This window comes from Ochotona curzoniae, unplaced genomic scaffold (assembly GCF_017591425.1).
Source record: "Ochotona curzoniae isolate NIBS_2020 unplaced genomic scaffold, NIBS_Ocur_1.0 scaffold_3208, whole genome shotgun sequence".
Lineage (NCBI taxonomy): Eukaryota > Metazoa > Chordata > Mammalia > Lagomorpha > Ochotonidae > Ochotona > Ochotona curzoniae.
Window position 1 is genome coordinate 17,758,017 of NW_024467106.1, and position 23,714 is coordinate 17,781,730.

At 40.3% G+C, this 23,714-nt stretch overlaps 1 protein-coding gene across 2 annotated transcripts in view; it reads right to left on the minus strand.

Moving 5' to 3' along the window:
* Nucleotides 1–23,714, minus strand: part of KIAA1958 (KIAA1958 ortholog) — a 71,960-nt gene that overhangs the window by 31,300 nt on the left and 16,946 nt on the right. Inside the window, exon 2 of one of the 2 annotated variants that reach the window (XM_040963100.1) lies at nt 800–883. The exons of the other annotated variant lie outside the window; for it this stretch is intronic. Coding sequence (XP_040819034.1) covers nt 800–883 — 84 coding nt within the window. The remainder of the gene's footprint in view (nt 1–799; nt 884–23,714) is intronic. 2 annotated transcript variants of the gene reach the window in all.

The following is a 23,714-nucleotide window of genomic DNA, read 5'->3' on the forward strand; positions in this document are numbered from 1 at the left end:
CTGAAGTTGGTCTTGCGGCCAGGGATGTTGCCCTTCTCACACATGGTCTTCACCATCTTGGCCAGCTTATTCTTGCCGAGGGCCTGGCAGTTGTACCAGTGTAGAGCCGCCAAATTCACAACTGGCTTGATGGACAGGTAGAAAGGGGCATCCTCGTAGCGCATAGCAGGGGGCCGCCGCTGAGCGTACTCCTTATAGTCCTGCACTGGGCAGGTCTGTGGGGCGTGCTGCGTGGCGTACACACGGGAGTCTGTGCCCCCTCTTTTGGTTTTGGCGTTCAGGTCTCCGGCGTCCTGACCCATCCACTCCAGGTACTCCAGCCCGGTTTCTGTCACCCGGAGGCGAATATCGCCCCATTTCAAGGTGGATCCATGGAAGCCCGTGCAGTGGCCAAAGGCCTTGGTGTTGTTGAGCCAGACGAGGTTGAGCAGGCCCTCTGGATTGTACCGGCTGAGCAGTCCCCGCTTGCGCAGGATGAGCTCGTCTGCAAAGGTGAGCTTCATGGACTTGTGTGGCTTATTCCCTTTCCCTTTGCAGCGGAGTTCGATCTGCTTTTGCTTCAGGGCCTCCTGGGACCGCTTGAATTCCTTGTCCCTGGTGATGCTGTAGCCATATCTGTGCTCTTTCAGGTACCGCTCAAGCCCACACTGGTAATTGGCCAAGCTGTTGGGTTCGTACTCAGACCCATCCTTCTGCCTGGCGTCCACAAAGAAAGAGGCAAGATAGGCATCCAGCTCCTTGCAAGGGATGACATAGATCTCTCTGGTCTCCGAAGGATACTTGGAGATGAGGAACTCGCGGAAATTGCGGAGCGCGGTCTGCGTGCTCCGGATGGTTTTCTCGTTCTGCTCCCTGCTGAGCTCCGCTGCTCTTTCATCCTGGTCTGCAACAAATTGGGGAGGGGAGGGATAGAGAGGGTGTTGATGAGTTCACACAATGCACTTGCTACTCTGAAATAAAGTTTCCTTTTTATTATGAAAAGGGAAAGGAGGAAATCCATTCTTAGAGAGGTCACTGAGAAATGGTATTTGCATGCCTGCCCTCTTGTACTAGCCCACTTGAGTTTCACAAACGATGCACTAGAAAAGGCTGTGGCCCATTACAATCAAAATGAGCTTCTTCTAGAACTGGCACGCAGTTTGGGCGTGTGAGGTCTGTGGAAGGGGCGAGACTGGAGATGGTTTTCTTTGTAGGAAAAGGGTAGAATTCGTTTGTGAAGCCAGAGGCCATACTGGTTCCACCTTACCAAACTGAACGAAAATAACTGTATCCATATCAGTTGCCTTAATACATCACAAGTAATTGGCACTGGAAAATAAAAAACAAACAAAGACTTTCTGCAGCAACTTACTGCTCTTCTGCAGTGGCTCAGGGCAACCTCTCCTACAAGCGATCTGCACCTAAGGGTGGGGCAGTCTGTGGTCACTTTGGTACTTTGCAGGGTAACAAGGATACAGCTGCACTACTACAAAGACAGAACAACAAAGCACAGAATAAGCTTCTATGGCCAGAGGCAAGAAAGAGGGTACGTCTCCTGCATACATGGCTTTATTTTATTGATTTACTGTTGAAACTCTGCCACCAAGGATTTGGAAAGTGCCCTGTGTCCATGGTTTATCCATGGATTAAGAAAGGCTGTTCCAGAGTACAGTTCATCATGCTGTGCTTCAGAATCACCCAGGAAGCTCCATCACAATGCAGGTTACGAGGCAGCAGGCCGAGGTTCTGCATTCCACCTGCACCTCCACGATCGCGATGAGGTTTTAGGCAACACACGCTTGGAGAAACAAGGCTGAAGTGTCTGCCCTGCTCTGTTTCACCCAACTTTCCAAACAACGATTAAGTTCAGTAACAATATTTAAAGGTTTTGATTTCAGTAACGTGCAATTTAAATGCAGGATCTTAATATTAATCGCAAACACATACTGTCAAAAGTCACCACTATGATAACAGGGATGGTCGGGGTGAAATTTAAAAAGGGGCGAAAACCCTGTTAAGATGAAAGTATACAACTGAAACAATTAGGCTATCCTACTGACTGCTGGGGTTATTTGAACACAACACAAACATGTCCATTTCTTATTCTAAAGGATATGCTGAAAGCTTTTATTTATCCAGATTATCTATGAAAACATTAATCTAGAAGGTTTCTCAGTGGAAGTTTCTATATCACCTAATAATAAAATTGCTAATAAACAGTTGTACTCACAAGACATATTTTTTTTTGCATTTTGTAAGATTGTTATTTTAAAATAACAAGTATAAGGTATAACTGCCAGAATCCACATTAACTTTAGAAAATGAAATTAACTGAAATTCACTAACTAGCTATTTTCTTTGATAGGCACGTCTTTGAGAGATCATACTTCTGAAACAAACATACCAAAATATATTTATGCTTCAACAAGCTTAGCTTTTGGTTGTTCCAGCTGAAATTGTTTGTCAACAATAAAAATGTGTATCTTTTCATCAAAATGCAGAAGCCAAAGATTGAACGTAACTTTGTACCAGTTGGTCTCTGTTTGCAAGAGAAGCAAAAAGGGCCAGCACACGTTTGTTTTGGCTACTGGCTCAAGTGCCTATCACAGTGGTCTTCAAAGACTTTCTAAGGAATAGATGCAGACCAGGTTGGCAAGGCAGGCGAGGGGGGTGTTGGATGGACTTCCAGGGGCTCAACCGGCAGGTGGAACCTTTTCTACTAGTTGGTGTCTGACACGCAGAGTTCATGCACACAATACCATCCCAAATCTGCCATGGCACATGCTCTGGGGCAGAAAAGACAGGAACCAAACAAAAAATTGTCAGTCGATGATTAAGCCCACAGCATTTCTGTCCTTCTCTATCTCATAAAGAATCTAAAATAGGTGAAATATGCCAATGGAAAAAGGGGTGGAATGGGGGTGGGTGGCATTGTGGTGTAGCACGTTAAGACACTGTTTTTCGACTTCAGCATCACACATGGACACTGATTTGAGTCCTGGCTACTTCACTTCCGATCCAGCTCCTTGCTTGTAAAAGCGGTGGCAGATGGTCCAAGTTCTTGCGCTCCTGTCATCCATCCATTTAGGAGACTCAGAAGCAGCTTCAGCCTAGCTCAGTCTCAGCTCTTGTGGCTATGGGAGGAGTGAACCGCAGATGGAAGATTCTGTGTGTGTGTGTCCACCTCTGTAACTCTGGCTTTCAAATGAATCTTTTTATAGATTATAAAAAGAAACATGCTTTGAGACCTGAATTGGAGTGTTCTGAATTCAGGGCATCTGAAGGCGTTATAGATGAAGGAAGTTGATTCTTGTAATTAGACCAAGATATTCTATGGGATTAGCAAAGTGTTCAAGATAAACTGGAAGCTTCAAATTTTATCAATTTTATCAAAATCAAACTGTGTGCTTTTAAAATTCACGAGGTGCTTAACAATTGTTACCAAATTACATCATGAAATACTCAAGCTATAATCACCCTACTTTTATCTCATTTTTTTTTTTTATTGAAAAGGCAGATACACAGAGAGAAGGAGAAACAGAGAGAAAGATCTTCCATCCACTGGTTCACTCCCCAAGTGGCCGCAATGGCTGGAGCTGAGCCATTCTGAAGCCAGGAGCTTCTTCCAGGTCTTCCACATGGGTGCAGGGTCCCAAGGCTTTTGGCCATACTCTACTGCTTTCCCAGGCCACAAACAGGAAGCTGGATGAGGAGTGGAGCAGCTGGGACATGAACTGGCATCCATAAGGGGTCCCAGTGGATGCAAAGCAAGGGTTTAGCCACTAGGGTATTGTGCTGTGTCTAATCACCCCATATTGTTAAAATATTTTCTACCTCATTTTTAAACAAAAATAACTGAATCTGTGGATGAAAAATATGTTATCAATTTTAAAAAGTAAGTTAGTGGTACATAGCTAGCTGCATTTCCCCCAAGAGTTTTCTCAAGGGATAGGTTAAAAAAAAAAAAAAGTTCGACCCTGTTGGACTTCATTAAGCTGCTATAGTCCTCCTAAGTGAACCTGGTAGAGAGGGCTTCCACAGCACAGAAGGGCCCGGAGAGCTGCCCTGGATGTCCTAACTTGGGACAGTTCCCTGGGGAAGCAGCCAGCTCTCCTATTTCTGCATCTCCTCTACATTTTGTTACCCACTCACACCCCTCCAACCCATCCTCCATCCACCCTTGCTTCCAAGTTTATTTCTCCTTTCTACTTGGCTGTGACCTTGGTGACCAAAGAGTGATTTCATCTGCAGGAAGACAAAAAAGTATCACTGTCACATCCTTTCCTCACAGCTTGGAATGCACCACTAGAGGAAATTAGATTGGCAAAGACAACCTCGTTCATTTTATGAGAATAAGGCAGAAGGAAACAGTTACATTTTCCAGCTAACATCAAAATCAAACAAGACCAGAGGTTGCTAATGCAGAACTGTTACATTACCTTGGATTTATCTCTGTTTTTTAGAAATTGTTTAGAGTCATTCCTGTTAAAAAAAACATTTTATTAGAACACAACTACATACGCTAGGGTAGGCATTAAGTGCATGTGACTGCTACAAATTGAAAACAACAGTGAATGAGAAAAAGAAAAAGACCAGCCCCCCAGAGGCATTTCTCACGTCCCCACCAAGAAAGCTCTTCTTCCGATTTGTAAACACGTGGGTGGAAATGCAGATGGTGAACTCTGATCTCTGGCCGCTTTTCTTCAACATTATGCTTGTGAGCTCATATTGCAGATTTGCTGGATGTTTATCTTCATTGCAGGAACATATTTTTCCATTCTATTAGTTCTTACTTTATTTAGGGCTGATCCCAATACAACTTCCATGAACATCTAGTGCCTTTTTTGGTGATCACAGGTATTCGTTTCTACTGCGTAAATATTTGGAAAGAGAATTTGCTGGGGCATACGAAATCATGCGATAAGCCCTAAACAGAAAACCACCAACCAGTGTTGCAAAGTTGTTGTCCAGTTTACTCCCTCCATGCCCAAGGCTCACCATGGTCCAAATCTTCAACAGTACTAATGCCAGCTACGTTTATCTTAGCTATTTGAGTAGGTATGTAGTGGTATCGTATTTTAATTTCAATGTCTTTGATGATAAACGATGGATACCTTTGTGTTTATTAGCTAACTGGATATTATTTTATGAAATGCTTATTTTGCCCATTTTTCTATTAAGTGATCTACTCCTTTCTTACTGTTTGTAGAAGGTCTCTTAACATGTGCTGGATATGACTCTGCCACACATGCGTATTTCAAAAATCTTCTCCCCGTCTGTGGCTTGTCTTTCCACTTTCTTAGTGGTGCTTTTTAGTGAACAAGGGTTCTTCATATTAGTCCATTTCATTAATCGTAGTCTTTCATGGTTTACATTTTTGTGTTCTTTGTAAGCAATTTGGCTTGTTCCAAGGTCATGCTGATCTTCTATTTCTTTCAAAGCTTTAACTGTTTTACTTTGCACATTTCAACTGGTGTGCACATAAAATGTTCTGACACAGAAATTAAGATGAGTTTTTCCAATATGGACAATGATCCATTTACTTTAAAATTTTTTTTAATTATTATATTTTTGACAATCTTTACATAGTTAATTGGGGTAAAAAGGCTCAAGGGCTATAGGAAAGTGGGTAAGACTATTATTTCCATATTGTTTCCTTCATGTTTAAGATCCATTTACTTTTAAATAACAAAATTAGAATAGACAATACAAGCATTAATATATAATATCTAAAAACTACAGATAGTTAGACAGTAAAAAAAAGCCTCCTATCTCTTTGTTACCAAGCTTCCTCTGCATGGCAACCAATGATATCAACTGACTGGGCATACTTTCTGGAATTCTCTACATACATATTTACTATTTCAATTCATGATGGGGGAGGAGTATACTACAAACCTAGCCATACATTCTACTTTATAACCATTAACAATGCAGTAAAAGATGGCTGCATTTTATCACATGTACAGTTGCTGCAATCTTTCCAACAGCTGCATTATATTTAATCTGAATATTTAATATAATAAATGTATCCATCGCCTAATTCTCTATAGACAGACATTCACATTATTTCCATTCTGTTGCTATTAAAACCGATGCAATGCCTGTCATTTAAGCATTTCCCATGCATCAGCATTATATATTATATATTATATGTATACAATGGTTTTCCCAAAGAGGAACTACTATGTAACTAGTGTCCTACACATTACACAATTTATATGCCCAGATGAAGTATAAAAGAGAGTTCAACAATACCTTCCCAGATACATTATCAAATTTCTTAATCATTGCTTATTTAAGTGGTGAACTATATTACAGTTTTATTTTGCATTTCTTTTATAAGTGATATTTAGCATCTTTTATTAAATACACTATCATTTCAAACAGGCATCATGAAAAATTAATAACATCCTTATTTTATCATTCCAAGCCATCTGGCAAATTTTTCAACTTTTGCATTGATAAATAAACTTCAGAATCAACTGCAGTAGTTTAAAAAAAAACAAACTTCTATTTATAATTGCACTGATAAAATAAGTGCAAACTAAATTTAGGGGAAATGGACATAATTATAGCATGAAATACTCCTCTGTAAAAAGAATTAGTACTATCCTAATTTTATTATTAATTTACTATTATTTACATATTTTGTAACTCTAAACAGTATTTTGATTTCCTTTTTTTTAAAAAAAAAGAAATTTCAAAAAGTTTCTATAACATTTATTCGTGTTTTCTGCAGCTGTGGTTCTTGCTCTCAATTTTTCACTTCCTATTATTTCCTGCTTTTTACATAATGCTACCAATTGGCTCTAACCCACACACTCACTTAAGATCTCCAGTTGATAACCTTGGGTTTTCTCAAGTATTCCAAGTATGTAACTTTATTATCTGCAAAAATGACTTTACTATTTCCTTTCAATTTCTATGACTTGCAAGGTCACTAACTTCCTATGTGCTTCGAAACAAGTTACTTCTACAACCATGTTAAATAACAGTGATGCTGGAGCCAGTGTTGTTACACAGAGGGTTAAACCACTACCTGCAGTACTGACATCCCATATGGGCACTGCTTTGAGTTCCAGTTGTTCTACTTCCCATCCAATACCCTGCTAATGCATTTGGGAGAGCAGTGCAAGATGGCCCAAGTGCTTGGGCCCCTGCAGTCATGCGGGAGACCCAGAAGGACCTGGCTCCTGGCTTTAGCCTGACCCAAGCCTGGCTGTTGTGGCCATTTGGGGAGTGAACTGTCAGATGGAAGACGACTCTCTCAGATTCTCCCTGTCTATCAACTCTTTCCAAAAAAATCATTTTTTAAAAGACTCCAGTTGTTGTATATAGAACCCCCCATCCTAATTCAAGGAAAATTCGTAAATAAATAAGTAAATAAATAAATAACAGTGATGGGTTGTGACATATTACTAATACCAAGAAAGTGTCCTAGTATCTTATTTTAAATAATTCTGGGATCAAGTAACATACATACACTGATATACTTAAGACATGTTAAAGAGTGATATTTCTATTCATATTTAAATAAGTGACTTCTTAAGAGCAAGCACTCATGGGAAAGTACAGAAAGATGTACCAAGTGCTTGGGTCCCTGCCTCCCAGATGAAGTTTCAGGTTGCAGGAATCAGCCTGGTTTACCCTTGGACTTTGCAGTCATTTGGGGAATGAAGCAGCAGATGGAAGATCTGTGTGTGTGTGTGTGTACAACTTTGCCTTTTAAATACATACAGAAAAAAATTTTAAAGAACCTATATTAAATTGTATCAAATTGATCTGAAAATGGCTCTACCACATGACCCAGGCATCCCACTTTTGGGAATTTATCCAGACAAAATGAAATCAGCATATGACAGAGTTATCTATGCCCACATGATTTTAGCAGCTCAATTCACAATAGCGAAGCAATGGAATCAACCCAGATGCCCCATGGAATACTGTTCAGCCATAAAAAGAATGAAATGTTTTCAGCAACTAGAAACCATTTTACTTAGTGAAATAAGTCCCCAAAATACAGATATCACATTTTACTAGTTATCTGTAATAACTAATATACAGAGTATACAAAATATAATCTGTAGATGCCAAGAGTGACATGCTGGGATTTGATTATTGTGTATGGCCTTGGTATTCTCAAGGAGTAGTAGGGTTTTTTGTTGTGGTTCATTGTTATTTTCTACTTGCAAAACATTTATCAAATTGTTTTCAGGGGGGTTAGCTTTGTGTGTAGTGGGTAATGCGACTGCGTACAATGTAAGTGTCTCATACAGGCACTTGTTGATGTCCCATTTGCTCTATTTCTGCTTCAGCTTCTTAATGCCTGGGAAGAGCAGCAGCAGGTGGCTTAAATGCTCAGGTCCCTGTCACACATGTGGGAGACCTGGATGAAGTTCTTGGCTCCTGACTTCACACTGGCTCAGTCTTGGTCTTTGTAACATCCTGGGTAATGAACCACTGAGTAGAAGACAATTCCTTCTGTCTCTCCCTCTCTCTCTGTAACTTTCAAATAAATACTTTTTCAAAGACAGTTTTCAGGAGATATCATACGTTTTCTCTATCACAAGTCTGTTACAAATCCCACTTAATGCACCACTGAATTCTGCATGATGACACTTCACTTAGTGTATTAGCACTTGTTAGCAAAGTTTGTCTGCAATTTTCCCTTTTTATGCTATTTTTATTACATGTTGCTATCACAATTATTCTGGTTTCATACAAAAAATTTGATAACATGAGCTATACTTCAACTTTTAGAATTTACCATAGGACAACTGGGCCTGGTGCTGTGTGTTTGTGACCTTAGTTTTACTGAAAACATTTAACATTATTTCAGGGTATTCTAAAATATTATTCCTATTTTCCACTTTGGATAATTTACTAAGATGTTTTACCAGCATTCCAACATAATAAAAGGCAGCAGCATTGCACACAACATCTATTTTCTTCATATTTCTCCTAGCCTCTGTACACAGCAGTTTCAATTTTTACATCTCTTTCTACTTATACAACTTAATCTTAAAAATTATTTTCGCAGGCACCAGCATGGTGGCTCAATGGCTAAATACTCATCTTCCATACTGGCTCATGTTCCGATCGCTCCACTTCCCATCCAACTCCCTGCTTGTGGTCTGTGAAAGCAGTAGAGGACGGCCCAAAGCCTTGGGACCCTGTACTTGTGTGTGAGAGACCTGGAAACAGCTCCTGGTTCCTGGCTTCAGATTGGCTGAGCTCTGGCCGTTGCAGCCATTTTGGGAGTGAACAAATGGATACAAGGTTTTTTCTTTCTGTCTGTCCTTCTCTGTGTAAATCTGATCTGCCTTTCCAATAAAAAAAAATAAATCTGTTAAAAATTTTTGTAGTCAATTCTTACTTTTACTATAATTTACAATTGTCAGAGGTTTATCACATCTTTGGAAACTAAACTAGTATTACTGGATGCTCTTCATGTTGTTAGTTATCTCAATGCAGAGTTGCGAAGACTTCCAATAGTATGCCCTATAGCTCTGTCATTTTTCAGTGTGCTGTTTTCAGAACTGCATGTATATCTGGTAATGATAATACCTGCACAGCATATTGTTGGGTTCTTTGTCATCCAATTTCAGATTCTCCATTCCAATGATCTTATCTCATTTACATTTATTATTGCATTTAAACTCAGCTCTTGTGATCACGATGTATGGCAAGCTCTATTTTTTTTCATGATGCCTCAGAGCTCCATCCCCAGAAGAACAACAGCCAGGGGCTGAAGGGTGATCATATATTTTAGAAATCTTTTAAGAGTAAAGAAACTTTATCCACCTTGAGTTTGTAAATTTTTCTAGTGTTAGCCTTGTTGCGAGAACTTTACAATGTATCACAAATTCTGCTTTTTCAGATATACTAATATCCCACCAGAAACAATAACAAATTTTAATGTTTACATTTCCCTTAAACAGCTAATCATTTCTCATATTTGTGTAATTGTTACTTTTTTGAGGATTTATTTTTATTTGAAAATTTTACAGATTTTATATAGAGAAAAGAGACAGAGAGGGTGGTTCTTCTAGCCACTGGTTCACTCCCCAAATGATCCCAATAGCCATAGCTGTTCTAGGCAGTGAGGAATAGACACTGGAATAACATTTCTCATGGCTCCTATCAAGCTGTGCACACAAGCAATCAACCTGCACACTCAGACCTCAGGATCTGTCCCCATGAACCTGCTCCTCCACTTGTCTGCAGCTCCCCAACCTTCCCTGTGTGGAAACCTGACATCTGAGCACCACCCTTGACACTTGCTCTCCTCCACATCTAATCAACAGAATCCTGCTGAACCATTTCATTCATTCATTCACTCATTCATTCATATCAAATAACTTGTCGGTAATTAAGCAAAACTGTTCCATCCAGTGTGGGGAAAAAACACAAATAGGTAAATCTTACACAAGCAATCACAGCTGCTATGATATATGAGAGAATAAGTGACTCACATGTAAAGGCAGATATTGTGGGAAGGTTTCTTTAACAAAATCCTTTGGATAAGACCCAATGATTAGAAGCCAGTCATGCAAGAGTGAAAGAGCAGAGAGAGCAGCACAAGGGAAGTTGCTGCACTGAAAACCAAATTGGAGAAGCTGAAAGAGAACCATTGTGGACTTACTGTGTTGTAATTTATGGCAAGAGTGGTGCAAGGAGTGGTCTGAGAGCCCAACAGAGCCAGATCCCACAGGCCCTGGATCACCTTGGGCCTAGTCGCCCTGGATCCTGAGAAAACCATCTAGTCAAAGAACCACTGTTGTTAAGTGCACAGTCACAGGTGTAATGTGCTACTGTGCTGTAAACCTAGTTCTCTCCTCCCCTGTAAGAGAATCATCAGCGAACCCTGTCTTGTGTAAGTGAGGCCCTTGCTTCTTTGTCTAGGAATGGAGGCAAGTGGCTGAATTCAAACCGGGATGCCCTGATGCAAAGTACTCCCAAACAGTGAATTGTTCCATCACTTGAACTCAGTGGAAGTAGGAGGTCAGAGCCAGTGAGAACTAGAGAACACCCAAGCCAATTACCACCCACCTTCTCTTCACCTTCAACCCCCAAACAGTGAAGGAAAGGTCTCATGAGTTCCTATAACTTGTTAGTGAGCAATCTGAACTAATCTTATCTTAAAGCACTGGAGACACCAGATGGTAAATGGATTACCAATGTCAATAAACTAATTACTGTCTGTTATTTATTTCATTGCACCCCACACTTCTTTGTTAAGTTGTACCCTTGCCCAGGAGAAAAGACTGTTTAGAAACAGGCCTACTCTTGGCCTGGGTTGCCCGGCCTGGGTCCATGAGCCCATCTATGGGAACTGGTTCTCCTCGGTGTAAAGGGTGCAGTTCTGGATGGCAGGCTATGGCGCATATAGAGGACATGGTAGCCCACTGGGGCTGGCTGAGGACATCTGGTACCACAGCAGAGAATGCAGAACAAAACATATGGACAACTACCCCAGCTAAATTATGACAGCAAATATTGGGTGAATGGAGACTACAGTGGACTATGTCAGCCAACAGACTCTGGAAGGGATTCCTCATCCACAGATCAGCGAGATGGACAGCATTTCAGAACTACTGTCTCCACCTGGGCAGAACCCTCAGAGTACACACCACATTGTGACCCCAGGTTGATATCAGGTGGGTTTTCCCCATCCTGGGGTACAGGAATGGTTGGGAGGCTGGGTATGGCCTATCCCCTTATCTGCCTCCCCAGCCCCCCCCCCCCCGGAAATGGGAAGAAGAAATAGAAAGTTTAGAAACAATGATCACACCCACATTTCCCTAACCCTGCATCCTTCCCACCCTGACCAACTATGCAAATATCATGTAAAACAATCTAAAACAAGAGTTAAAAAAAAAAGACATGGCTTGCTTTATTCACAGATACAGTTCAGTGCATGCCTTTTAAGTCAACTGCTTTCTTATATCTGTCATCTGTAAGTTTAAGTAAACACTGAACATTCTGGTGCACCAGAGTTATCCAATTAATCTACAAAAATAGGTCCAAATCCATAGATTCTCCACCCTGAGTACAACATGAGAGGGAAGTTTTTTGGATATGGTTTTCAGAAATGTGTAAGTGCCTGGTCTTCTCCTAGGCCTTCCTGTTGTGTTAACCCCCTTCTAAAAGCATGCTGTGCCCTGCAGAGTGACCATCTCCGCAGTCCTGGCTCTCATTGCATGACTTACACAGAGGGTAGGTACGTTCTCTAAGCAGATGGTGCATGAACCTTGGTCCTCTGAATGAATCATCACTTCCCTGTTTGCCTGTACTGTTCAGTTCCGGAGAGCCCTAATATTTACCATTTAAACTTATCCTAAGCTATGCAAAAGGAGAAGCTATGCCACAAAATGTGGTGCAGTGAAATGAGCCTTCAGTTGATGTAGCCAACGGACTGAGAGGTTTAGGTTGTACTGACTTCTAAGAGGATGAGTCCCAGAGAGCCTCAGCATCAGCCTGATGAAGTTTGTATGCAGACAGCTTTTCTGTACTTATTTACATAGTCTCCATGCTCCATTAATTCAATTATTTCCTCCCTTGTTAGGAGATGGCATGCAAAAACACATAATTAGAGCAGTATCTTGTGTTCTCATTTAATTTGAGATTTATGTTAGATTTAAATTCAGATCCATTTGCTTTTATTGCTGCAGTCTCCAATTTAAAGTAAAATACAAACAAACTTAGCTACCACATCCGTTTGTGATTTTATTAAAGTAATACATCTGAAGCAATTGGAAAAATTTCTTGAGGTTTAATTCTCTTTTATTATTTTCACTTAAAAACATTTATTTCATTTTTCACTTGATAGAGAAAAGAAATGATATTCTCTTTGCAAACTAGTGAATGATAAGTCTGTGAGCTTATTAAATAAGGAAATATTTTAAATTTGAAAAGTAGAAAATTTCATCAACAGATTTATATTTATGAAGCTGCAGTTGGATTTAATATTTAATTCATATTTTGGAGTATCCATTGTGCCCCAGCATTTCCTCAAGACCTGCTGATGTAGCCAAAGTTCAAATCAAACACCTAATGATTATGGAGATTACATCATAGCTAGAGAGATGATTTACACGCATAGAAGCCATCAGAAAGACCGTCCACATCACCATGCAATTGGGCACTGAAATATTCTGCATAGGCTCTAGGCCCTTCAGGAATTCAGAGAGAGAGAGAGAGAGAGAAAGAATTCAAAAGAGTTTGCGTTTTGTTGGTACTCTAGTCTATGCAAGAACGTGGTTCCAGTTGGTTTTAAAGATGGAAACCACTCGGTTAAGCAGAACAGGAGGGTGGAATGTCCCAGGAGGAAATGAAATGAGCAAAATAAAAAAGATGGGAAGGGATCTGCCATGAGGACTGCAAAACGCTAACTCTAGTTTTGGGATTAGGGCAGGGCAGAAAGCTAGGCTGGTGGGATAGTCACATGGAGAGTCTCATGATTATTATAGGAAGAGAATGAGCATGCTAAGTGCAGAAACTTTCCAAACACCAAGTATCTGACAAAGCTGCTCTAATAAATAAATCTTAAAAAAAAAAAATACCCATTTCTCTCTTGACAGTCTACATTCTCATTTACTGTTAATTTTTTCCACACATCTATGACTACCTGACACACTAAATATTTATTTACTTTGAATCTGTCTCCCCTCAGTAGACTGTGAGCTCCATGACACCTGGCAATTCATGCCTTTATTTCTGGGTCTGGAAACGCACGTGAGAGGTAGAAGCATTCAATAAATACTCGTTGATTGGTTTAACACCCACACTGAAAAGGTTACTGAAAAATCTCTTGTGTGCTAACCACACAGAGCACTTCAGACCAAGCACACTGACTGCATTTAGAAAGCATTAAAAACCAGAGTCATGGTACTGGATTCACAATGAGTTTCATATAGTAACTTTTAGGACTCTACAGAGCCAATTAGGGTCAGTTCAGGTGGTGTGCAAACTTTTCTTTGTTCTATTTCATTAGGAAATCAGCACCCAGCACCTACCACGCAAACTGCATGGTACCAAGACACTGCCAAGATGGGTAGGGGACGGGGGATAACACTTAAACAAAAGTCAAACCGGAGTGAATACATCCTTAAAATCATTTCCAATTTAAACCTAACTCCCCCTCTAAAAAAAGAAAAATCTACCCCTTAAACAAAGATTATACTATATTATTTTCTACTAGGTACTAAGCTCTTTTGTAAATGTAATCATTTACAAAAAAATCAGGTTTTCATGATTCTCTGTGTTTGAAGAAAACAGTTTCAGTATCTAAAAAAATATAATCCCGGCTTGGTGATCTTAGTACAGGTCGTGTTTGAATTTATTTCTGAATTATTACAAAAATCTTGTGAATATTCATGTTTCAGTTCTGAAACGCACCAATGAATTGTATTTATTTTATAAGTTGAAAATAAATTGTGACCACCTTATAACTCCATAAAATGTATTTAAAAATCAGCAGAGGTTGAGGTTAAGACTTCCATATTCCATAATGGAGAACCCGGGTTCAAGTTCCAGCTCCACTTCCTGACTCGAGCTTCCTGCTAATGCAGACCTGGCAGACAGCAGTGATAGCTCAAGCAGGCGGGACTCCTGCAACTCAGTGGGATTGAGTTCCTGGCTCTGGGCCCTGGCCCCGCCCTGTCCCCGCCCTGGCCCTACCCCGGCCCCGCCTCAGCCCCGCCCTGGCCCTGCCCCGGCCCCGCCCCGCCCGGCCCCAGCAGCAGTCAATGCTAATATCTGGAGGGTGAATGTCCCTGAGAGTTGACTTGCCCATCTGTCTGTTTCTTTCACCTTCAAATAAATATGTAACATTTTTTAAAATCAGTGTCTTCTTTCTCCTTTAAGCACCCCAACTCATGGCACATTTTTATGCTTTCACACACTATCTTCTAGGATTGTTAAGATCACTAACTGAAGCCAGATTTGTATACTTTTATAGCTATTTGTCCAGCAACTTAGTTTTATGCTTGGTAAATTGTTTCCGAGAGTGACAGTACAACACACACCCACTCATAAGTACTAAAATGCAAAATAGTAGTTCCTCTTAGTCTAGTACTTTTTTGATAATATTGTTCGCTGAAACAGCAATCACTTACAGACACATTAGTCACCTGCTCATTCCTCATGGATGCAGGCTATGTGAGTAGAACCTTTTAGGAATTATCTCCTTTTTAAAAAGTTAGAAAATAGAAACACAGTACACAAATATACTAATACTTATGAAACCAACAAAGAGACCCCAAACCATAGGAAAAAATGCTTTCTTCACTTAAAAAAAAGATTTATTTATTTTTATTGGAAAAGTAGACTTATAGAGAGGAGAGATAGAGAAGGATGTTTTATCTGCAGGTTCACTCCCCAAGTGGCCACCACTTGGAGCTGAGCTCATCTCAAGGTAGGAGATTTTTTCAGGTCTCCCATGCGGGTGCAAGGTCACAAGGCTTTTCTTTTCTTTTTTTAAAATTTATTTTATTGGAAAGGCGGATATACAGATAGGAGAGAGAGAGGGGAAGATCTTCCACCTGATGATTCACTCCCCAAGCAGCTGCAATGGTTGGAGCTGAGCCAATCCGAAGCCAGGAGTCTCCTCGGGGTCTCCCACGTGGATGCAGGGTCCCAAAAGCTTTGGGCCGTCCTGCTTTCCCAGGCCACAGGCAGAGCGCTGCATGGGAAGCAGGTCCACCGTGATTAGAACCGGCGCCCATACGGGATCCCAGAGCCTTCAAGGCAAGGCCTTAACCGCTATGCTATCATGCCGGGGCCAAGGCTTTGCTTTTCAAGGCCACAAACAGGGAGCTGGATGGGAAGTAGAACAGTCAGGACATGAACCAGTGCCCATATGGGATCCTGGCACATACAAGGCAAGGACTTCAGCCATATCAGGGGCCCACTTTTTTTTTAACCTGTACCAACTGTAGTCTCTACCCAGGCATTAAATCAGGCCAATGACTTACATACATTACAAGGTAGGCACAAGACATTACATGGGAAAGAACAGGCACTGACCTTACAGATCTTTACAACCCTGGAAGAATTTGTGGCCACCAGGGCTCAGGGGCTACATTTTTGCTAAGTTTCTACATGATCCTAATATGAAGCATATTTGAGTGTCTGAGTCTGCATTTTGAGAAGCAGTGCCTTACCACTCCCTTCCCCCAGAAGATGACCACTCTTCCTTCAAATAAGGCTCAGCTCAAGCTCTGCCTCAATCATACCACCTGCCACTCTAACAGAATGGCAGGTTCTAAAAACTTTTAATTTCCCAAGAAAAACAATTAGCTAAATATATAATGTTTAAGTGAATTGTTCAATGAAAAAATTTACAAAAAATATGTTTATTTATTTGAGAGATAGAAGGAAAGAAAGAGAACTTCCATCCTTTTGTTCAGTCCCCAGATGGCCACAATAGCCAGGACTGGGCCAAGCCATAGCCAGGGGTTTCTTCTATGCCTCTCGTGTGGGTGTGCAGCAGCCTAGCCATTTGGGCCATCTTCCACTGCTTAACCAGGCCATTAGGAGAGAGCTGGATGAGAAAGTGGAGTATCTGGAACATAAAAGGGTGCCCACATAAGATACTGGCATTGCAAGCTATGGTTTTATCCACTACACCACAATGCCAGCCCAAAACATTCCATTAAAAATCATACTTGGGGTCTGGCACAATAACCTAGTGGCAAAAGTCCTCACCTTGCATGCGTCGAGATCCCATATGGGCACAGCTGCTCCAGTTCCCATGCAGTTCGTTGCCGATGGCCTGGTAAAGCAATTATGGACAGCCCAAAGCCTTGAGACCCTGCACCCATGTGGGAGACCTGAAAGAAGGCCCTGGCTTCAGATTGCCCCTTGTATATCTGTTGTGGCCACTTGGGGGATGAACTAGCAGATGGAAGATCTTGCTCTCTTTTTCTCTCCTTTTCTCTGTAAATCTGATTTTCCAATAAAAAAAAAAATATATATATATATATACCAGCTCTGCTGCTTAATCAAGTGCATGAAGCTGTGCAAGCTTTTATATGCAGGTCCTGGCATTTCCAATTGTTAATTGGGTATAACTGAAACTATCTCCTAAAAGTTGTATGAGTTATCTGGTTGAACCAATTAAACAGACATTGTTTAGGATATGTGTCCCAATCCACTGAATCAGCCTCCCACCTCATCTGACTACCTCCTCTATTGATGCTGTACTTGGTTGTGAATATGTGATGAGGTTCTAAGCTAGAGTCTGTAAAGGCCATTAGTGTTAAGATATTCATAGATAAATTATCATCTTGTCATGAACATATGGGAGCAACTGGCGTTAAAGTCTGCATTTATAATAGTTCTTAAGAGACTTTAAATTCATAAGACTAAAAATCCAAGGGTAAGCATTGTGATGTAGTGGGCTAAGCCACTGTCTTCAGTGCCAGCATCCGATAAGGATACTTATCCATGTCCCAGCTGCTCCACTTCCAATCCAGCTTCCTGCAAATGCCTCAGAAAAAGCAATGGAGGATGACCCATATGTTTGGGCCCCTGCCATTCATGTGGGATGAAATTCCTGGCTCCTGGCTCTGGCCTAGCTTAGCCCTGGCTGTTAAAGCCATTTGGTGGGGTGAGACCAGCAGATAGAAAAGCAATGCAACCCTTTTTAAAATAAATAAATATTACAAAAAATAGAACTAAGAATCCCATGATTTGATATGCTTATTGTCAATATAAGAGATAAGAATTTCAAATAGGACTAAACAAGGGTACAATCATGAAATTTTCTAAAAGTGCTTTTTTTAATTGAAGAAAACAGGGGTGGAGTTTGGTCTGATGGTAACATGTCAATTCAGATGCCTGCCTTCTACACCACAGCTTGTGCCCCTGGATGGAGCTTCCCACTAATACAGATCATGGGAGGCAGCAGGGATCACTCAAGTGACTGAGGTCCCACCCCCCAGTGAAGACCTGAAGTGTGTTCCCAGTTCCAGGCTTCAACCTCTGACCAGACCAGCCCTTGCTGGTAAGTAAATCAGCAGATTGAAGCTGGTTCAGTATCTCCTCCCCTCTGCCCAAATCCTATCTCTCTCATTTATCTCTGTCTCTCTGGAACATTGTGTGTGTGTGTGTGTGTGTGTGTGTGTGTGTGTGTGTGTGTGTGTGTGTGTACACTTTTTTAAAAGAAGAAAAATTATGTTATTCCTTTCTCCACCAAGAGCCATAGCAGCCGTAGTAGTGCAAAGAGCCACCTCACGAGCCCCGAGGACACCCCCTGTGGGCTATCCACCTGTGCCTGGAAGGTGGATTCAGACAGGCTACTCATACACAGGAGATGGAACATCAGGAGAAACCTAAAGAGACACCAAAAATGCAAAAGAGACCAGTCGACAGGTGTGAATAGAAACAAGACAAAGCTCTTCAAATATCAAATAACTCCAAGTCACAGAAAAAGAAATTAAGCATTCAGCACCACAGCAAAGGCAAAGAACAGAATAGGAGAATAAATATTGTACCGTATTAATCACAATAAGGAGCACTTTTGTCTTGGCCAAAATATATTCTTAAATCAACTTTAGAGTGTGGCTGCATCTGCAGGCTTAGCAGCACGAAGCCCACATGACTGTAATTAATGTAATAAATCATGTTGTGGACTTTTCTACAGAATCCGACAGCACCCGTTGATATATTGCTTATTAGAAACTGTAGAAATTTCTCCCCCACTTTTTTTTATTAGAGTGCCACACACTGAATTGAGAGTACCTGCTGATGTGTCTGAAATATCCGCTGCTGCTTTAGCACATAAAACATATGGTGGGCTGCTGCCATTAGACTTTGACATACAAGGCATCATACATAATTTTCAAACAGACCCTTGCTTTTTAGCTCTCGCTTTCTCTGACTTCAGCCAGTCATACAAGTTCACTGCAGTTGTGGCATTTACCTTCTCCATGGTCTTGGCGCACACATGAGCCTCTTCTTTCCAGTGAATTTTTTGATGACTTCATTGGGACATCACAAGAATATTTTAAAAACAGGCATCATTACATCCATCTATATATACTCATTGTTTTCAATCTCTGATTCTTTAGAAAACGCTATTGAACATCACATTATTTTTTAAAGGTAAAAATGGGTCCTCACAGAGTTCAGGAATTCAGTCATGACTGCATTTCACCTCGGCTGGCTGACATACCTATAAATTTGCTGTGCATAAATACCTTCTAATTAAAAAAAAATTGCAGTTTAGATAATAAATGGGTTAAAGGGTAGCTTCACATCAAGAAAATGTTGTTTTATGTGTCTTCCCTAATTAAAAAATAATTGCATTTGTCTTACCACAGAAGTAACACATGATATAGAATTTTTTTTTGCCCCAAAATACAAAAGGTAAAGACAAAGAAAGCAAATGGTCTATAAAGCTATCATCTAACGACAGCCACTGGGTACATGTGGGTACATATCTAATTTAGAATTTTAACTAGAAATAATATTCTTCAATGACCAAGTCCATTCTGTCACTGCTATACCCTCTGGCTTTCTTTTTTATCTTATTTTTCTTTGAAATGCTCTTTTGTCTTCTTTCCAAAAGAAAAACTACCACTAAGACAGTAATGCCTGTGCAAGCCACTATGTAATTTCTTTTGATCATCTAAAATTGGAGATTATAAGATGAATAAGGCTTTGACATTGGGTTTATTATCTAGGTGCGACGCAGAAATTCCAGCCTAGCCTCAGTGAGGGCCCTCTGTGTTCATTCTTGCCCCGATTCATACTGTCCTGCATTCAGCAGTCTGTGAGGGCTTTCTAAATGCCATGTCTGCCCGTGTCACTTCCACGAACTCAGAATGCCCTGAACTGAAAGTTCAACCCACAGCAGCTCCCACCAGGCTCTGGTCTGATTCACACTCCCATCTGAAATCAAGCTGCTCAGAGTGGCTCAGTTCAAGTTTTCGAATGTGCTCCTATCTCAGTATCTCAAAGAATTTGCACCAGCTGATGACCCCTCTGATAGGAATACATTTTTGGTTTTTCTTTCCCAATTTCTCATGGTTCATTTAAAGGTCAAAGGTTACTTCCTGAGGGATCTACCAACATCCTTTCTTACTCTCTCTCCTATTTCCTAACATATCATCTCCTAACAATTTGTAAGTATGTATTTTGTGTTATTATTTGATATGTATAATACAAGCTCTAAGAGAAGCTTACATTGGAATGTGAACTCCAGGAGGGTAGGGACTTACATCCTGCTTCATTCACAGGTCAGAAGTAGTAGGTACTCATCAGTATTTGTTAAGTGAATCCATTTGATTATCAGAAAACATACACTTCAACTATGCAAGACTTACCAAACTGACAGACTTCTTATTACCAAAAACAAAAAGCAACAAGTGATATGAAGAAAAGGGATACCTTGCACACTGTTGGTAGGAATATAAATCAGATCAGCCATGCGGAAAACAGTGAGGAGGTCCCTTACAACACTGAAGATAGAACCACCATGTGACGCAGCAAGTGCACTGTCGTTCATACATCCACGGGACATGAAATCGCCCTACTGAAGAGACAGAGGCCTGCATGCCCATATTTACTGCAGCACAATTCACAACAACCAAGCAATGGAAACAACCAATAAATCATGGCACACATGCACAACACAATACTATTCAGTCACAGAAACTGACAAAATCTTGCCTTTTGCAGCAATATGAATGGAACTGAAGGTCAGAACATTAAGTAAAATAAGCCAAGCTTAGAGAGACAAGTACCATATGATCTCATTCACTTGTGGAATAAAAAAAAACACAACAAAAAAACTTTATCTCACCAAAGTTAAGGGTATAATGTTGTTACCAGAAACTGGGAACAGTAGGAATGAGAGATAATGGCTGATTAATAAGCACTGGGCTATTGTCAGAAGCAAAAAGTTCTGATCCTTCTATTGCATAGTAAGGTAAATATAGACTTTAAAAAGGCTAGAATGGGTTTGAATTTTTTCAACATAAAGAAATGCTGAGAAGACAGGTATATTTAACCTGATTACACAATGCATGCAATTTATAAAACCATCAAATAAAAGTGGGAGCAGGAATTTGGCACAGTGGTAAATATGTTGCCTAGAATGCCTGTACCCCTTAGAGAGTACCAAGATTCAAGTCCTGGCTCTGCTTCTAAGTTGAGTTTTCTGCTACCGCACACACTGGGAGGCAGTAGTGATGACTCAAATACTCAGTTATCTACAAGCTCCTGGGAGACCTGGACTGAAGCTCCTGGTTTGTGCCTTAAGATGGGCCAGGCCTGACTGCTGTGGGAATCTGTAGAGTGAACCAGAGGAAGCAAGGTCTCTGCTTTTCAAATAAAAATAAATAAATAAATAAATAAATAAATGTTGAAAAAAATGATACAAAGTTAAAAAGGAGAGAGAGAGAGAGGGAGAGAAAAATGCAAAGTAATCTCCTTTTCCTTTCCAGAAATTTTAGTACTGGCTTTGATATTCACCAACACTTAGCACCTCAAGTTGGCAGGCATTATTTTAAGCACACTTGTCCATGTCTTCTCCAACTGTTAAAACATTTTGATTTTTGACTCCTCTTGGAGACTAGATTTTGAAATATAATAGAAGTTCCAGGGTCTGGTGTGGTGGCCTAGTGGCTCAAGTCCTTGCCTTGAACGCACCAGGATCCCATATGGGTGCCGGTTCTAATCCCGGCAGCTCCACTTCCCATCCAGCTCCCTGCTTGGGGCCTAGGAAAGCAGCAGAGGACGACCCAAAACCTTGGGACCCTGCACCCGAGTGGGAGACCCCGAAGGAAATTCCTGGCTCCTGGCTTTGGATCAGCACAGAATCGGCCACTACATTCACTTGGGGAGTAAATCATCAGACAGAAGATCTTCCTCTCTGTCTCTCCTCTTCCTCCTCTCTCTCTCTCTCTCTCTCTCTCTAACTTTCCAATAAAAATAAAAGAAACCTTAAAAACAAACAGAAAAGGAGTTCCCAGCAAGATTTAGGTTTTGGACAGCTAAAGCAAGCTGAGTGAATGTTGGTACAGATCCTAAAACTGTACTTCCAGGTCAAATAGGAGGCTGAGAAGGGCCCAGGAGACATCACCAGGCAAGGCAGCCTGGTGGGTAAGGGCAGGAACTTGGAAGCCAGAGTGGGGCAGAAACCCAGGTCTCCATTCTCCTACCTCCGCAGGCTCCGGGAACTTCACCATTTTTATGAACTTAGCTTCTTCATCTGTAATTATAACCCCAACTTCACAGAGTTGGGAGAATTGAGTTAGCATAAGTAATCAGTAAGATAATTAGCACTTTAGAAATATTCTATTTCTTTTTTGGCTGTTTTTGCTATTTTGCATGAAGTAATAAAAGAGAGATGACAGCACGTAACCCTGTGTACAAAAGAGGAATCCTGAAGTTAAAGCAGAATCTCTCTTTGTTAACAGTTCATCAGTATAGCAGTCAGGACTCAGTATTTGGAAAGAGATTTTCATGAGTTGCCTAAAATCATGACTTTAATAGCTGAGAACAGAATATAACACATGAAACAACATCTGATGAACTTAAGAGATGAAATGCTGTATACCCACAGAAATAGTTACCACAAACTTTTGATTAGAAACAATTTTTCCCTTAAATTTACATTCAGTTTATATGACTGTATTTCTTAATCAGTAAGAATCAGAATATGAAGGCATGTTTTATTGAAATGCATAATAAACTCAGAAACAAAAGAGAGTTATTAATCAACCTGAAACAAAAGATGTATGGCACATCAAGCAAAAGGAAAACAGATAACACATAAAAATGTAAATGCACAAAATTCTAATAAATTACCTCTTTCTCTTCTGAGTTCGGCTATAAATATTCATTAAATCCCACCTAAGAAGTAATAACCTAATGGATAGGAGGATGCTAATTTCTCTAAGTGGGTCACTGAAGAATAACAAAACATATTGAGAATTTCATTATATAAAATAAAAATTAAAGTATTTTCTACACGGATTAGCATTCTGTTATCCATTTATAAGCAGAGGCAAAACAAGAAAACAAAGATTTTTCTCTAATGAGACTGCTTTCCATAATATAGAACAATGTAGTAACATTTACAACAGTATACAATGTGTTAAAAACTTATGATCCACCTATAATATAAATCCTAATATACCCCTTAGGTTAAAAATATTCTGTCGAGTCTAATTTTAAAAGAAATATTTGTATTCCTAAGTCAGACCTGAAAGTCAAATCACAAAATGCATCCCTTAGCATGATTAGAATTCTTCATCCTGCTCAATGAAGTTCAGGATGAAATTAGTGTTATTTCTTTTAATTCTCAGCACTTTATTTTCTTGGTTAAAGGGCTCTAGCAATTTGATTGTACAGGTCTGTGTCAAAATGCTTTCAATCGGCAGTTCTAAAGCGTGTATTTCCACTATGTGTATGCCCTGTCAGCATACTAAAGATGAGGAAAACTTCATGTCTTTATTTGCTTGAAATAAAAAATAGGAAGTCTAGTGTTTCCTTCTGGCAGCACATGGATCATGTGTGACCACACCAGAGACTTTGGAGCCATACCACTCACTAACACAGCTCATCATCTCAGTGGGCTGTCTTGTTTTGGTATGCATCTGTTTCTACCATTATTATTATCGTAAGTATGTGTGCTTTCACAGGGAAACGAATAAAACATTCTATCAGTTATTTTGTGATACAGAAAGGAGGTCAATGAATGGGTTTACTTATGCATA